Here is a 16,554-nt window from a genome sequence, read left to right as displayed (position 1 = left end):
GGCTCCCCCAGCTGTGCAGGGCAGGGAGGGGGCAGCAGGGATGGCACCGACCCTGCCCTGCTGTCCCTGGGTGAGCATGGGAGCCCGTCCTGCCCTGGAGCTGGCAGTGCCAGGCCCAGCCCTGCCCTGTGTGCCAGCCCTGGCAGCTCCAGGGCAGTCCAGCTGTAATTCATGGAAGGATTGCAGCTGCAGCTTGGCTTTTGACACAAAGCTCTCCTCCCTCCAAGAGTGGCTGGAGTTCACTGCTCCCTGCACCCCAAGGGCTGGCCCTGGGCAGCCCCTGGGGGCTCTGCAGTGACAGCAGCACCGGGTGAGCTCCGAGCAGGACAGGGTGAGCCCCAGGGTGGCCCTGGGTGAGCCCCAGGAACAGCACTGGGTGCCACTGCTGTTGTTTTTAAGAGAACAGACTCAGGCTCAAGCATTGCCTTTCACAGCACAGAATGAGTGGGAAAAGCAAAGGGGTCAAAGCTCCTGGGCTGGCTGACAAAGGGACAGCGAGGGCAGCCAGGGGCACATCAGAGCAGCTCAAATCCTGGCTGCAGGCTCCCTGTGAAGCCACTGGCCACCATGCCAAAGGATGATTGATTGTCACCCTTTGCCTACACAGGCACCAGCCCACAGCCAGGTCCTGCCCCAGCACTTGCAGATCAGAGGATCCTGACTGGCTTGGGTGGGAAGGGACTCAAAGCCCCTCCAGTGCCACCCTTGCCATGGCAGGGACACCTCCCCCTGTCCCAGGTGCTCCCAGCCTGGCCCTGGGCACTGCCAGGGATGCAGGGGCACCACAGCTGCTGTGGGTAACAGGATCCAAGCCACGGAACAGCTTCCACCAGCAGGGTTTGCTCAGGGAGGTTTTTAACTCAGCCCAAAGATGAAGTTTTCCCCCAGATGGAGTTTCAGGGCTGGGACATTCAGTCTCTGAGCAGGACCCCCCACATTCTGAGCCTCTCTCTGCTCTCTCCCAGCTGCTCAGCCCCAGCCTGGCCAGAGCTGCTGCCCAGGGGCTCTGGAGCATCCCCGCAATGCCTGACCCTTCCAGGCCCAGGGCTGCAGCAAAACTCACACAGACACTGCACAATTCCTCACACGGAAAGCACTTAAACCCCTCATAATTAAAATAAAATGTGGTCATTTTTATGTACATCATCTTTTTCTCCTTGGTCTATTTTTAGAATTTGAGTTGCCATAACAACTTATTTTACCATATAGCACATCCTGAAATGGGTCTGGGCTCCCTCGTGGTGTGCAGCAGAGCCCTGACCACCTGCACAGCCCCAGGGGAGGGGGCTCCAAGCACCAGGCCCAGCCAGAGCAGGGCCGGGGCCGGGCACAGCCCCGGGGTGCCAGGCACGTGGGGAACACAGACAGACAAACAGCCCCAGCAGCCCTGTCCCACTGCAGCCATCACTGCACAGCCCCTGGAGACCCCCAGACCCCAGCACAGCCCTTACCTGCAGCCAGGGCCCTCCCTGCCAGCTGAGAGACCCTCAGAGAACAGCCAGAGCCCCTCTGGGTGCACGGTGAACAGGAGAGGGAGAGGGGGCACAGGGCACGGGCACCTGTGGGAATGGGCACTTTGGGAACACCTGTGGGCACTTTGAGCACATTGAGAACAGCTGCGGGAATGGGCAAATCAAGCACATTGGGAACACCTGTGGGCAGGGGCACATTGGGAACACCTGTGGTGATGGGCAAATCAAGCACATTGGGAACACCTGTGGGACTGGGCACACTGGGAACACCTGTGGGCACTTTGGGCACATTGAGAACACCTGCAGGAATGGGCAAATCAAGCACATGGGGAACACCTGTGGGAATGGGCAAATCAAGCACATTGGAAACACCTGTGGGCAGGGGCACATTGGGAACACCTGTGGTGATGGGCAAATCAAGTGCATGGGGAACACCTGTGGGCACTTAGGGCACATTGGGCACACCTGTGAGAATCAAGCACATGGGGAACACCTGTGGGCATGAGCACTTTGGGTTCATTGGGAACAGCTGTGGGCACTTTGGGCACATTGGGAACACCTGTGGGCACTTTGGGAACACTTGTGGGCACATTGGGAACAGCTGTGGGCACTTTGGGCACATTGGGAACACCTGTGGGCACATTGGGAACACTTGTGGGCACATTGGGAACAGCTGTGGGCACTTTGGGCACATTGGGAACACCTGTGGACACTTTGGGCACATTGGGAACACCTGTGGGCACATTGGGAACACTTGTGGGCACTTTGGGAACAGCTGTGGGCACTTTGGGCACATTGGGCATACCTGTGAGAATCAAGCACATTGGGAACACCTGTGGGCAGGGGCACATTGGGAACACCTGTGGCAACGGACACACTTTGGGCACATTGGGAACACCTGTGGGCACTTTGGGCACATTGGGAACACCTGTGGTGATGGGCAAATCAAGTGCATGGGGAACACCTGTGGGCACTTAGGGCACATTGGGCACACCTGTGAGAATCAAGCACATGGGGAATACCTGTGGGCATGAGCACTTTGGGTTCATTGGGAACACTTGTGGGCACATTGGGAACAGCTGTGGGCACTTTGGGCACATTGGGAACACCTGTGGGCACTTTGGGAACACTTGTGGGCACATTGGGAACAGCTGTGGGCACTTTGGGCACATTGGGAACACCTGTGGACACTTTGGGCACATTGGGAACACCTGTGGGCACTTTGGGCACATTGGGCATACCTGTGAGAATCAAGCACATGGGGAACACCTGTGGGCATGAGCACTTTGGGTTCATTGGGAACACTTGTGGGCACATTGGGAACAGCTGTGGGCACTTTGGGCACACTGGGCACACCTGTGGGCACTTTGGGCACATTGGGCACACCTGTGGGAATGGGGGGCACACATGGCTCACCAGATCACCCAGCTGGGCAGGGGCAGCAGCAGGCAGGGCGGGCTTTCTGTGCCATCCTGCCCTGGCTCCAGGCCTCACCCCATCCCCTGGCACCTTTAGGATGCAAACCTGGGCAGTGAATGTGGTGCTGCTGTGGCACCCAGGGCTGAGGGGCGCCTGCAGGGATGGCATTGGCTGGGGGCTCCCTCAGAATGTGCTGTGTCTGGGGTGCTTTTGCCCTGCTCCAGCAGGCCGTGGCTCCCAGGAGCCGCCTGTCGCTGGTGACTGAGAGCAGGGGGCTGGGGGTGCTGGGCCCAGCTCAGCCCCGTGGTCACTGAGCACGGCCTTCAAACCCTCCAAGAGTTCATTCCCTGCTGGAATGAATTCTCTGCAGTGAGGATGGCCGTGCTCCTCATTCCCTGCTGGGCTCCCCTCTCTGCAGTGACAATGGCCGTGCTCCCTCCCAGCCCCACAGGGCAGGGGTGCCCTGCAGCAGGTGAGCCCCCCTGGCTGCCCCCATAGCTGGGATCCTCTGAGCAGGGACGTGCTCAGACCAGCACGGGGCTGGGGAAGCACGTTCCGTGTTTGAGCAGCTGAAGGGCCTTAATGAAAACCAGGGGGGAAAGTTTTAAGTATAGAAAACACTATTTTCTCCAGAATTATTTGCTCTGCTTGAAAGCTAATGCTCTGTTTAAAGTCTGGTTTTATATGTCTCTTGGACTTGAGTTACGGCACATTAATTATGGCCAGAGGCAATGAAGAAGTGTTATTTCTTTACAAAGGAGATGGAGAAATTCAGTTAAAAATAGATTATAAGGCAGCGCTGTCAGGCAGAGGCATTTTCCTGCTCCACTGGATTTCTGGTTTCCATCGACCAAGGAGGAATTTGCTTGCAGAATATAAGGAATTTTTTCTATTACTCAGCATAATTAAGTGTAGCTGGTTAAATGACTGTGGAGGTCACTAGAACAGCCAGTAACTTTTCCCTGCTAAGGGAAGTGGCGCTTGGCCAGAACCCATTATCCTCCCCACCCCTTTCTGGTTATTTTAGCGTGGCTGCAGAGGATTGGGAGCCTCTGTGAGGAGGATGAGGAGGAGCGGGGTGCACACATGTCCTGTGCCCCGGGTGGCACCTGGGGTGGCACTGGGCTGGCTGCAGGGCACCCAGAGGCATCGTGGGCTTGCTCAGCAGGCACAGAGCCTGGGAACACAAACACCGACCACTGCTTCCTTCTCTTCACAACGAGTCCCTGCACCAGCTGAGCTGCTGGGGCGCGGGCTGGCCTGGGGGAACTTGAAGGTCTCTTCCAACCTGGACATTCTGTGAATTCTGTGGATCAGGGGGAAGCTCTGGATAATTCACAGATCGAAGGCAGAGTTTCTCTCTTAAGCTCTGACATGTTAAATGTCTCAAACACATCACCAAGGCATATCCAAAAGCAGCCCTGGCTCTGGCTGTGTTTGTCGGGCTGGGACCAGCTCCGGTCCCGCTGCTGTGCCAGCTCCTGTGCCAGCCCGCACAAGTCCCGCAGCCGGGAGCGATGGCACCCGCAGCATCCCGCGGCATCCCGCGGCATCCCGCATCCCCCCGGGCCCTCATGGCACACTCTGGCTGGCATGCCCCATCGCAATGAGCCGGTTGCCATCTAGTGGCGCCCAGAGCCGCCCTCCCAGCTCTGTCCCCAGCCTTGGTGGCCCTGGCCGGTCCGTGTCTCTGCAGGGCTGCTCGGAGCCGTGACCCCGCCGCTGCCATCCACAGTGCCCGGGCTGTCCCTGCTGCCAGCCCGTGCCCCCTCCTGCCCCAGGGGTGCCCAGGGCTCCCCTCCTCGGGCACAGGGGGTGCCCAGCTGGCATCGTGGCTTTAGGGTGCGGAAGGAGCCCGTCTGTAAAGCCTGGGGTGACATGTGCCCTAGGGATCTGTGCCTGAGCAGGGGAATCCCTCTGGAGATGTGCTGAGATAAAGCCTGGAAACAGTGAGGAGTATCGAGAACCACAGATACGAAAACCAGTCAGGAATTCCTGGTTCAGAGAAGGATGCAGGTACATTGCTGAGAACAGGATTGATGAGCACAAGGCAAAGACACTCTGCTGTTGTGCTGGGGTTGCTTCCCAGCAGACCTGGGGGCCTGGGCCAGGGTCCTGTTCTGTGACCTCTCAACAAACATTCCCCTTCTCTGTGCCCCTGCCCTCCCCCTGGTGTGCAGAAATTATAACAATAATTAACCAACACCTTTGTGAGCTGCTCTGCAGGGAGAGGGGTCAGTGCCCGAGGGGCTGCAGGGGCTGGGCAGGGGCTGGGTGGGCACAGGGCTGGGCATGGGCTGGCACAGGCTGGGCAGGGGCTGGACAGGGCCTGGGCAGGGACTGGCACGGGCTGGGCAGGGACTGGCACGGGCTGGGCAGGGACTGGCACGGGCTTGGCACGGGCTTGGCACGGGCTGGGCAGGGACTGGCAGCGTTCCTGCACCTGCAGCACCTCCAGCCCACCCCTGCCCAGCCCAACCCCTCAGAACGGGCACAGCCCAGCCCCAGCTCCCTGCAGGGCTCCATCCAGCGGGGTCTGGGGAGACAACGGGGCCATGGCAACCAGGCCAACAGAGCTGGGTGGGATCTAAACACGAGCCCGGCGCCGGCAGAGCGCTCGGGGTTGTTTGGGGGATCACACTGCAGGTTTCCATGGAAAAAGCTCCCTCAGAACAGCCTTCCAGACAAATTACTGGGTAAACTGCAGAGGTTTCAGAGCTCCAGCCTGATGGCTTTAATGGGTGTTATCTTGCTGCTGCCAGTGCTTTACAGGTCCAAAACTCGGTTTGCTGCCTTTCCTCTGGGGTCTGGGATTGTGCCTGTGTTTGAAATAATGGGGGTCCAAGAAAGGGAGCCCGTGGTTATTCCATCCCCTGCTCAGCAATCCAGGCAGCAAACAGGGAATGTGCAGAGGCAGAAGCAGGGAGAGAGCTGAAGGCAAACCCTGCTGCTCCCCAACAGGAGCCTGCCTCTGTGCTCTGGGTGACCCCCACAGCTCCCTGTGCTCACTGAGGACTCCCTCGGGCCCCTGTGCCAGCCCTGGGGCTTTGTCTCCCCCTGGCACCCTCTGGCCAAGCCCCTGTGCCAGCCCTGGGGCTTTGTCTCCCCCTGGCACCCTCCAGCCAAGCCCCTGTGCCAGCCCTGGGGCTTTGTCTCCCCCTGGCACCCTCTGGTCAAGCCCCTGTGTCCTGCAGTGGGTCTGAGGAGCGGGGGATGCAATCCCATCCCATTCCATCCATGGGCTCCATCCCAGCACAGCCACCCCACATCCTCCCACCCCACCCAGGAATGGGGTCCGTTAGTGGAAGCACTGATGGGGTGGGGAACTAACCCCAGCGAGGTGTAGGCAGGAGGATCATCTTCAAATTCAAACTCTACATCAGGTCTGAAACAGCACTAAGAATAGAATTGAGGCAGAATTAGGCCTTTTAAGCTCAATTAAAGCTCAGGCAGAACATGAAGATCATCAGCACACGAGTGAAGATCTCTTGATTGCTACAAATTTATTCTGAATTAACAGTGGTGGGAAGGAGGGAAGAATTAATTCAATGATGTGGGCTTGCACTGATCAATCATTTGTAATTATTATCTTCTCTTTTGTCAATAGGCACACTGGAAACTTAATTCTGATGGTGTATCCAGCAATGACAGGGAAATCACCAGGGATGAAGAAGTGAAATTAGGAGAGGCCCATGCAATTAAAAACCAACAAAACCCACACACAGACTTTGATATTTAAAGCAGATAATTAAATAAATGAATGGAAATAAACTACCCCATGGTGTTGGAATTGTCATCTTGACTATGCAGACATGTGAATGCATCAGTGCATTCTGATTGAAGATGCTGAAATTCCCTGTTACCCAAGGAGTGAGACACGGCAAAGGTTCCCCACGAATGGGGAGGGATCCCGGCCCTGCAGCATCCCCATCGTGGCTGGAATGGATCCCTTCCCCTGCCAGGGACAGAGAGCCCCTGGATCAGGGCTGTGCCCACGGGGAATGTCACTGCTGCTGATGTGGGACACCAGCAGGGAGGGCAGGAGGAGGGAAAGGCTCCCCAGGCCCTGCTGCAGCCCAGCAGCAGCTTTGGGTGCAGCAGTGGCACCGTGGTGCTCGGTGTTTGCACAGCACTGCAGGACCTGGATCCAGCAGGGATTTCTGCAGGGACAAGGTGTTAACGCCGGCAGGGGGGTTTGGATCCCCATCCCTGGAGTGCCCAAGGAATTCCTGGCCGTGGTGCCCGCTGCTCTGGGCCGGGACAAGGCGGGGGTCAGGCACAAAGCTGGGGCTGCATGTGCTGGGAGGGTTTTCCCAGCGATGCCAGGGCTCTGTGCCGGGGCTCTGTGCTGGGGTTCGGGCACAGCTGGGCTCGGTGGGCTGGAAGAGCTTTCCCAGCAATGTCGGAGCTCTGCGCTGGCTCGGAGCACATCGGGAGTGCTGCAGACCCACCCAGTGGAGAGGCTGCAAACAGCAGCGCCCGGCTCCGCACGGCCCGGCCCTGCAGCAGCCCGGGACAGCCCGGGACAGCTGCTCTGCCTTGGCCCCCGTGTCTGGGCAGCGGTCGGGGCCTGGGGCCGAGGCTCGGGCAGCTCTGTCACTACCGCAGTGCCCAAACCCAGTACCACCCGTGAACGCTGCTGCGGACAGAGCTGGCCCCAGGTGACCCCTCCCGGCCGTGCCAGCCCAGCCCTCGCCCACAGGGCACGGTGCCAGCCCGGTGCCAGCACACAGAGCCCCGGGGAACGCTCCAGCGCTGTCCCTGCAGCCGGCACTCAGCAGCTCCACACCCACGGCGGTGACAGACACAGCAGCACCTTAACGACACAGGGCGGCACGGGATGGGCCCGGGAATGTGGGACAGGAACAGAACCGAACGGAACCAAACGGAACCAAACAGAACCGAACGGAACCGGGGGCAGCAGCTGCCCCACAGCACAGGGGACCTGGAAAACACAGCCACTGCCACTGTCACCAACAGCCCAGGGTGACCATGGACAGACTGGGAAAGGCAACTCACAGCTCCTGCAGGGCAGGGCATGATTTCAGGATTGGGGGAGTAACAAAAGGGGGTTTGAAAAGGCAACGGCAGCATTTGTTTGGTGCTATAACCTGAGCGACACAAAGGGAGCCAAAGCAGGATAACGTGGTGCTGAAAGCCAGGTGAGAAGGGTGGGGACAGACTGAGGGGGAGCTCAGACGTGGGAAGAGAAGTCCTAACTGAGAAAGGCAAATGTGGGAGTGCAGAACTCCAGCTTCCACTCTTGCCTTTCTATGGGACTGGGAGACTGAATCATCTGAAATGTAACTAAAATTGAAGCAAGAACTAGGACAAAACTTCATTACGGAAAATCGATGGGATTGATTTTGGAAAGGCAATAAAGAGTCGAGGCAATCACATTAATTACTGAAGCAGAAGTTTGGGATCTTTAAGACAACCACTCTAGACATAACTGGTTTTTATCAAGTCCTCCACGAAGTCAAGTGTTTGACCTCCTGCTCTCATCTGCTTCTCTCTGCTCCCCAGAGACCACTTGGAAATTCAGTTACAAACTGCTAAATTCTGTGAGAGGAAACTCCTGGGTCAGCCCTCACTGCTGGAGGAGAACGTGCAGTGTCCTCCACTGCTGACTTTGTGAACGTTTAAATCTAAATAAATCCCTTTTCCTATGGTTTCTCCAAACTCAGCAGCTCTATTGCCAGGGCAACACTGTGTTGTTCTTCCTGTGCACTGAAGTCTGCTCATGCTGTGGTGAAAGAAAACATTATTTATAGTATTTTATTACCCAGGTGATCACCCTGGAAGGCACCTATGGAATCACTGCAAAGCTGTAAGAACTTTCCCTCTGGAATGTGCAGGCTAAGCTGAATTAGCTGTTCTCAAAGTACAATATTAGAGTGCTAGAACCTGACTTGCTCAAGCAGCTGAGGGAGCTCTTCTGTGCCCTAGAACTGTGTTAATTAGGCTTCTTGGTAATCAATGCTATTGAACTGCACAGACACAGGACAGGAGCTCCCTCCTGCTCTTCACTCACTGTAGCAAACAGCAAATCCACCCAATGAATTCAATTTTAAACGTGATTTTGTTTCAACATGAAAGTCTCTATTTTAGTAACTGAACATCAAAAATAAAGGTTAGGAAAATCAAACACCTTTTTCAAAATTTAAGGAAAATTTAATCAATATGCCTTAAATTATTTTACAATAACTACAATACTGACAAGCATAACGTTTTCCAAATGGTGTTTTCCTTGGAAGCACTGTGAGAGAGATTCCTCTTCATCCACCCAGCAGAATGTGCACCATGAGGGAAGGAACCTCTGCCCACGTCCTTCAGAAACCCCAGTTAACATAAAGCTACAGACACCCCAATGTGGTCATGTTTCAAGTGTGACAGAATCACAGATCCCTTTCACTTTTAAGCATCTGTTTTCTACTTCATAATTTAAGTATCTTAAATCCTGAAATACTCTCACAGCAAATGAACAAATAATTGAGACTGGAGAGCTTAGGAGGATATTGGTTAAAATACAGGAAATACTCTAATTACTTTTGTTCATTTGTGCATTTTTGGTGAGAGGGGTCAGGAAACAGGTTCCTCTTTCCTGCAGATTTATCCAGAGTCCCCCAAATCCACGGCAGCTCCTTTAACTGTTTTGGATAAAAATCTACCAATTTGCAACTGCAACCCTTTGCCCTCCCCTACAAAACAAAACAAAACGAACAAAAATCACAACCCTCAAATAAACAACTGAAAGTTACTTTTTCTAAATACCTAGGAATGGGAAAGAAATCACAGGAACTTGATAAGCATGAACACGTATTAAAGCTCTGGACTCTCCAGGTCATTGAAAACAGTATTCAAGGTCCTAAAAAAGTGAACACGAGACATTTTCCATTGTTCCAGGTGATTCAAACAGGTCTAAGTTTCATGATAGCAACACGAGACAGTTGTTTGCAGCTGTTTCTGGTCCAAGTCCATGTTCCACGCTGGGATTTTCCTTTTGGCCCCCAGAGTCTGTTCAGAAGACGGAGATGAGGGCGAAGACTCCGTACAGCAACGCGCAGGGGTAGGCCACGAGCAGCTGCTGGCCCTCCATGGCTAAGGCAGAGATAAAGATCTTGGAAGCAGAAAAGCTGCACCAGCCAATAATTCCAGCCGTGAGAATAATCCCCATCATCCCCCTGCAAAGGCAGAAAGAACAGAATTCCTGTGAGCCCTGGGAATGTCCACCTGCAGGAGTCACACCTGGACTCATCAACACCTTGTGCAGGTTCTGGGATGAATTTCAGCATTTGGCATTAACTGAAATATTCCCACTAAAAGCACTGGGAAAGCCCTGGCACAGGTGCCCAGAGCAGCTGCGGCTGCCCCTGCAAACCTGGCAGTGCCCAAGGCCAGGCTGGACACTGGGGGTTGGAGCAAACTGGGACAGCAGGAGGTGTCCCTGCCATGGCAGGGGTGCCACTGGATTGGCTTTTCCAACCCAAACCATTCTGGGATTCTAGAATTTTATAACAGTATCAGTTAATTATGACAGTGGAAAGCCCCCTCAAAATTAACTCTATGCATATGAAAATTTCAAAGCAGTGAATATAAATTCTCTGCCAAGCTGTTTCTTTTCAGTCCCTAAATTCGCAGAGCCAAGACAAATCACTCCCATTTTCTTGTATTTGTATAATCCTAATTTGTGTCTTCAATAATAATTACTTTCAGATTTTACAGGTGATGAGACCTGTCAGATTCAGAGCTGGCTGAAAACAAACCTGAGCTTGCTCTTGGAGCCTAGGTATTCAAAAGCTGTTTAATGACTTAGAGGTCAAGCCAGGATTCACCCCCTTCCCCCAGTAAATACCTGAAGGCATTGATAATTAATTCTTGCCCATACTGAAGATTCCTGTCCCATTCAAACAATACACAGCTGCAGCACTGAACTGCAAACCCCTGTGAGTGATTCCCTCCCACGGCAGCAGGGCCCTGTGCCCAGGGGCACACAGCAGCACTTACTGCAGAGAGAAGACGATGGCGAAGGAGGAGAGCAGGATCATGGGCAGCAGGCAGTAGCCCAGCACGCTGGCCACGCAGCCGAAGGACACCCCGGTGATGCTCATCAGGTTCAGCAGGCAGAACATGCCCAGGCAGCCGATGGCGCTGATCCCGTACACGTACCCGAACTGGATCTTGCCAGCCTGCAGCGGGCACAGCACCGGGTCAGCACAAGATAGGGGTCAGGATGGGGTCAGGATGGGGACTGGGATGGGGGTCAGGATGGGACCAGCAGAGGATGGAACCAGCACAGGACAGAACCAGCCCAGGATGGAACCAGCACAGGACTGGAGTCAGGATGGAGTCAGGATGGAACCAGCCCAGGGAGCAGACCCACCCACCCTGGGACACAGCAGGGGTGGGCACAGGCACTGTCCCCCAGCCCCAGCTCCCTCATTTCCATCCCACAGGGAGTGCTTCCCCCCAGAGTCCCAGACATCTCATGCTCCAGGAGCCTGGAATTCCTCCTGCCTCTGTGGACCTTAATGAACAGGTTCGGATCTGGTTGTTCCCTGATCTCAGCCCAGGAACTGCTTAGAGTTTATCAAGGACTTCTCATGCTGATTGATTATTTGCAATAATGATCTTTACAGAACTGGTGTGTAAGACTGCAAACTGTAATTCAGGAACTTCTTGACAAACCCAGAGCTGAAGCCCTTTAATTTGTGGTAGAATGCACAAAGTTATGGCACAAAGAGAACTACTTTAAAAATCCCAGGAACAGCTGAGGCTGAGCTGCCAAGCACTGCGTGTGAACTTGGGATTATCTGAGGGAGATTTTAAAAAGCCAAACCCAAATTTGCTTGTTCACAAGCACAGGGGAAGCACATGTGGCTTATGTCCATGTATTCAGGGCATCTCCTGGTTTTCCCAGGCTGAGACTGCTGCCTCCCCTCCAGCACCTGCCCGAGGCACCCTGCAGGACAGGGGGCTGTGCAGCTTCCAGGCTGTCCCCCTCCAACAACTTCCCACTGGATGTGCTCAGACCCAGCTCTCCTCCTCCCCAAGCAGCACAGGAAGCAATCACAACTGTGCAACCTCTGAGCCAGACTCAGCCCACTTCCTTTCACCACATTCCATGGATTTTTTTAAAAAGCACACAGGAGAAATAAATTTTAAGGAAAAGAAAATCGAAACATATCTATTCTAAACATGTTCATTAATTTGACTGGCCTACTTTCCATAAATAGAAGTTACTTATTAAAGTAGGCTTGAAGGGCCCTTGGTACCAGAGTGTGTTTTAACTGTCACAGCAACATGAAATTTCAGGCAGAAATGACAAGCAGTGCCTGAAGCATTTAAAGCTAGAACAGATTAAAACCCCTGAAGCTTTCAATGCCAAGGAACACTGTTTGCTGTCATCTTTGAGCCATTAAAGCACAATTATTCCAATTAAGCTCAGTTAGAAAAACTGACCAGACTGCAGCAGTGCCAGCCCCATGGAGCAACACAAGCAGTGTGGGAGCAGGTTTGCTCCAGAGGGAGCTGGCACTGAAATCCCACCTGGTGTGACAGAGCTCACCCACCCCAGCAGCGTGAGAGGCCCCAGCGCCTCTCCCATGCACACCCAAATTTCTGTGCTGTGCAGGGCGAGGAGCTGGCCTCTGATGATCCCTGGGGGTCCCTTCCCACTCAGGACACTGCATGGGCAGGATGAGCTTTGCTGGCCCCGTGCCCAGCCCCAGGAGCCCTTCCCAGCAGAGCTGTGCCCAGCAGCCCCCCTGGCAGTGCCTCACCAGCAGCAGGGTGGCCCCAAAGGCCAGGCAGAACACCATGGGCCCCGCCAGGTCCGTCTCGTTCATGATGGTGCCATCAGCCACCTTCAGGGGGTGCAGCACCGTTAGTGTTTTCTGCCAGATGTGGTCGAAATTGATCCCCAATTCTGCAAGGGAACACAACATGGATTTCATTTCTTCCCTTCCTGGCTGCCCCACTTGCTCCCCCCTTTGTGTTCCCTGCCTCTCCAGTTCCCATCTCCCCCAGATCCGTGGTGGGCACCAGGGCATTGAGCCCTCCCCTCTCTCCTGCTGCTGCCTGCACACAGGCCCAGTCTCAGGTGCTGGGAAGGGCCCAGGTGGTTTCTGAAGGACCAGGGAAGAGCCTAAGCACAGAGTTCTGGGTTCACAGGGGTGCTTTCAGCCCAGTACCCTGATCCTATTTTATTCATATAAATATATTAATAAAAAAGCCCAGGGGGTGGAAGGTATCATGCCAGGGGACAGGTGACAGGTGTGACAGATGCCTGTTTCTCCACCCTGTAACAGGGACAGTTTATTCAGTTGTTGGGAAGTGAAAAATAACAGAAATAAGCTGGAATCTGATCCCAGCAAGCCAGACTGAGCTGAATATCCAGCCTGGCACTCTGCACAGGCTGTACTCCACACAGGCATTTCTGCAGTATTTAGCATTCCTTGTTAGCAATGAAACATTCCCATTCTAACCAAGAATCAACTCACAGCACCTGCAGGCACTTACTTTACAAAGTGGGCAGTTACAATTATTATTTGCAACGTGAGGAATATTGAGTGTTTTGCCACAAAGTCAGGTCTCCCAGTTAACTGATTTAATCTGGTGGGAAGCAAGAAAGCACAAATTCCCAACTGCAGAAGTTCACACAAGAACAAGGATTTCACATGCCAAAATACAGGTTACAAAAATTAATGAGAATTACAAACGCATTGAGCAGTCCCAGCAGCAGGGAATGCACACACTGCTACCAACTCACACCCAAACTAGGAGGAGTTCTGGATTTAGGCCACAGCAAAGTTATACCTTCTAATAGCGGAGGCTCGTCCTCAAAGTTGCTTCCATAAAAAGACTGTGCTGAGGCTGGGGTGTAGCCCTGCGTGGGCTGGTAGATCTGCCCCGTGTAGGGCTGCTGCTGCTGCATCATGTCGTGGGGCACAAAGCCAGCCTGCTGGGGGTACTCGTAGCCTCCATAGGGCCTGCAAAGCACAAGCCCACGTTAGGGACACCCAGAGCTGCTGCTGAAACACCTCCTGCAAGGCAAAGCTTCTTCCAGCCAGTATGTCACAGCCAACCCTTCCATCTCTGTTAAAAAGTTCCACAACGTGATCCCATAGGTCCTCCACAAAAAACCCCAATCAAAGCCACCCTCTGCCCTACACAACTCTTCAGGTATTCCTGCCACTAATCTATCCCAAGTCTCACCACAGAGATTTCCATAAACACTTCCAAAATCTTTAACTACGAAACAGAAGGAAAATGCAGAACTCCTCGTGTCAGCAGAGTCCAGCACAGGGGCACATTTGTTCAGGTCACAAATGGCACTGACCTGCTCACCCATCTCAGGGATCACACGGAGGGAGCAAAGCCCTCAGCTGGATGCTCACATGGGGCTGCCAGGATCCCCCTGCCCCAGGAACACCCTCCACACCTCCCTGCTGCAGCCTGGGAGCCACTGGGACACTGCAGGCTCACTTAGGTGGCACTAATTCCTAGTTCCCAAGTGAGTGACTGGAGATGGAGCTGCACAAAAACAGTATTTCTTCTCCCAAGGACATGCAGATCACTCATATAATTAAAACTGTTCATTGGGCTTGTCCTTTCATCTTCTAACACTTGCTCTGAAATCTACCAGGCAGAGAATTGAACACAAAATTCCTTCAGATCTCCATTTACAGAGAGTTCAGCTCTCCATCCAACAGAACAACCGGGACTCATTTCCAGAAACCAGCAACTGGCTGAAGTGCCAAACCTTTCCTGGAGACACAGACTGTCCCAGAAGTATCCTAAGGAAACCTAGAGGAGAGCTGGAGAGGGACTTTGAACAAGGGCCTGGAGTGCCAGGACAAGGGGAACGGCTCCCCAATGCCAGAGGGCAGGGCTGGATGGGATATTGGGAAAGAACTGCTCCCTGGGAGGGTGGCAGGCTCTGGCACAGGTGCCCAGCGCAGCTGGGGCTGCCCCTGATCCCTGGCTGTGCCCCAGGCCAGGCTGGACAGGGCTGGGAGCGCCTGGGACAGCGGGAGGAGTCCCTGCCATGGCAGGGGGGGACGGGATAAGGTCTGGGGGGCCCCAAGCCGAGCCCCGGGATGCCGTGCCCGGCAGGGCACACGAGTTACTTGCTGTACGGCCGCCCGCTGTAGTCGTAGGGCTGCGCCTGGTCCTCGATGCTGTAACTGGTCTGGAAGAATTCGGTGTTGAAGCCGTCGAACCCGGACATCGCCCCCTCTGCAAGAGACCAGCGAGGCGGGTTGCGGCCGGCCCGAGCGGCCCCGCGCGGCGCTGCCCGCTGTCCCTCCCGCCGCTCGGCCCCGCCGCGGGCCCGGGACCTCGCGCTGCGCCCCGCGCCCCGTTCCCTGGGCCCCGGGCCGTCTGTGCCCCGCGCTCCCTGCCCGGGGTCCCGCTCCCTGCCCGGGTCCCGGCCTCACCTGCGGCCCCGGCCCGGCCCCGCTCCCGCCGCCGCGGCCCCTGCGACGTGTCACGGCCGCGCCTCCACTTCCGGGACACCGCGCGCCGCTGCGCACGCGCGGGACGGGACGGCCCCGGCCCGGCCCGGCTTGGTCCCGGCCCTCCCTCAGCCCCTCCTCAGTCCCTCCTCAGCCCCGCCTTCCCTCAGCCCGGCGCTCCCTGGAGCCCAGGCTCAGCCACACGGGGTCGGTGTGGCTCCGGTGCAGCGGCTTCACTCCCTTTCATAAGTCTACAAGAAATATTTTCCTGTGCCACACGAAAATAGCTTTTCTAGAGCTGTGAATCTTCTTGTATCACAGCCCGGCTGCTGGCTCACCCCTCCCAAATGAGCTGGCGGACCTGGGAATGCGGGGCCACTGAGAGAGCTGACATGACTGGCACTGTGAACACACTCTTATGTGGAGAAGCTCCTTTTAGGGTCACTCACTGCTTATAAACAGGGCTGGGGAAAATGATTTCAGCAGCTTTTAGAAGCCTGTTAACTAGAATTTGTTTTTATTAACTCTCTCATGTCCCGGAGCTGAGCACAGGGAGGAGCAGCCCTGTTTTGTGGCTTGGGTGGGCTTTGAGGCGGCAGTCAGAAAACCCTGACTGAGGAAATGCAGCTGAAACTTCCCAATGAGCTCAGTCGGGGCTGCTGCTTTATCCCTGTTTCACACCTCGCTGGTGAGGCTCAGAACTACACCAGAACCATTTCCATCCCATGCATGATGTGCTCTGAGCTCTGGCAGCCTCCTGGAGCCGAGCACCAGCCCTGCGGCGCACGACATTATGCAGGCCATGTTCCTGGTTTAAATATGTGTAGGTTTTTCCTTTGGTTCTTTAAATTCATTTTGGCTCAGGACACAGTTACAGTAATTTTGTCACAAACTTGTGTATGTAATATTCTGCCGGTGAAATGGCTGTATTTAAATCACAGCCCTGTTCCAAGCCTCACCTGCAAAGCAGATCTGACAGCGCAGAGTCCACGGCACTGGCGGGAACAGGCTCCCGGGAAATGTGACGCTTTGTAGAGCTGAATGGAGTACAGAGGAGAATTGCAGCCACGGAAAACAGAGATCAGTAACTGTGCCGTAAGCTGCTTCATGCAAATTTACGCTTTAGGAAAATGAGTGTTTGGAGGCTGAGAAGATGCCAGCGTTCATGCGAGAGCTGCACAGTGTGCGGGCTGCACCTGATGGCT

At 54.8% G+C, this 16,554-nt stretch overlaps 1 protein-coding gene across 1 annotated transcript; it reads right to left on the bottom strand.

Annotated features, from left to right (window-relative positions):
- Window positions 1-9,039: 9,039 nt before the first annotated feature.
- Window positions 9,040-15,435, bottom strand: YIPF5 (Yip1 domain family member 5). The gene is made up of 6 exons (XM_064724631.1): window positions 15,332-15,435; window positions 15,023-15,131; window positions 13,710-13,882; window positions 12,674-12,819; window positions 10,899-11,080; window positions 9,040-10,075 (listed from the first exon to the last, which is right to left on the bottom strand). Exons 2-6 carry the CDS (start codon window positions 15,121-15,123, stop codon window positions 9,913-9,915), a joined length of 765 nt encoding a protein of 254 aa, XP_064580701.1. The 5' UTR covers window positions 15,124-15,131; window positions 15,332-15,435; the 3' UTR covers window positions 9,040-9,912.
- Window positions 15,436-16,554: the final 1,119 nt, after the last annotated feature.

The sequence above is a fragment of the Zonotrichia leucophrys genome, chromosome 13, assembly GCF_028769735.1.
Source record: "Zonotrichia leucophrys gambelii isolate GWCS_2022_RI chromosome 13, RI_Zleu_2.0, whole genome shotgun sequence".
Classification (NCBI taxonomy): Eukaryota; Metazoa; Chordata; class Aves; order Passeriformes; family Passerellidae; genus Zonotrichia; species Zonotrichia leucophrys.
This window is presented reverse-complemented; position numbering and strand designations above follow the sequence as displayed.

Coding starts and splice junctions, on each gene's coding strand:
- YIPF5 (XM_064724631.1), bottom strand. CDS start 15,123: ATGTCCGGGTTCGACGGCTTCAACACCGAATTCTTCCAGACCAGTTAC. Junction 12,820..13,709: donor CGAGCCTCCGCTATTAGAAG/GTATAACTTTGC, acceptor GTTCCCTTGCAG/AATTGGGGATCAATTTCGAC. Junction 10,076..10,898: donor GCCATCGTCTTCTCTCTGCA/GTAAGTGCTGCT, acceptor CTGCCTTTGCAG/GGGGATGATGGGGATTATTC.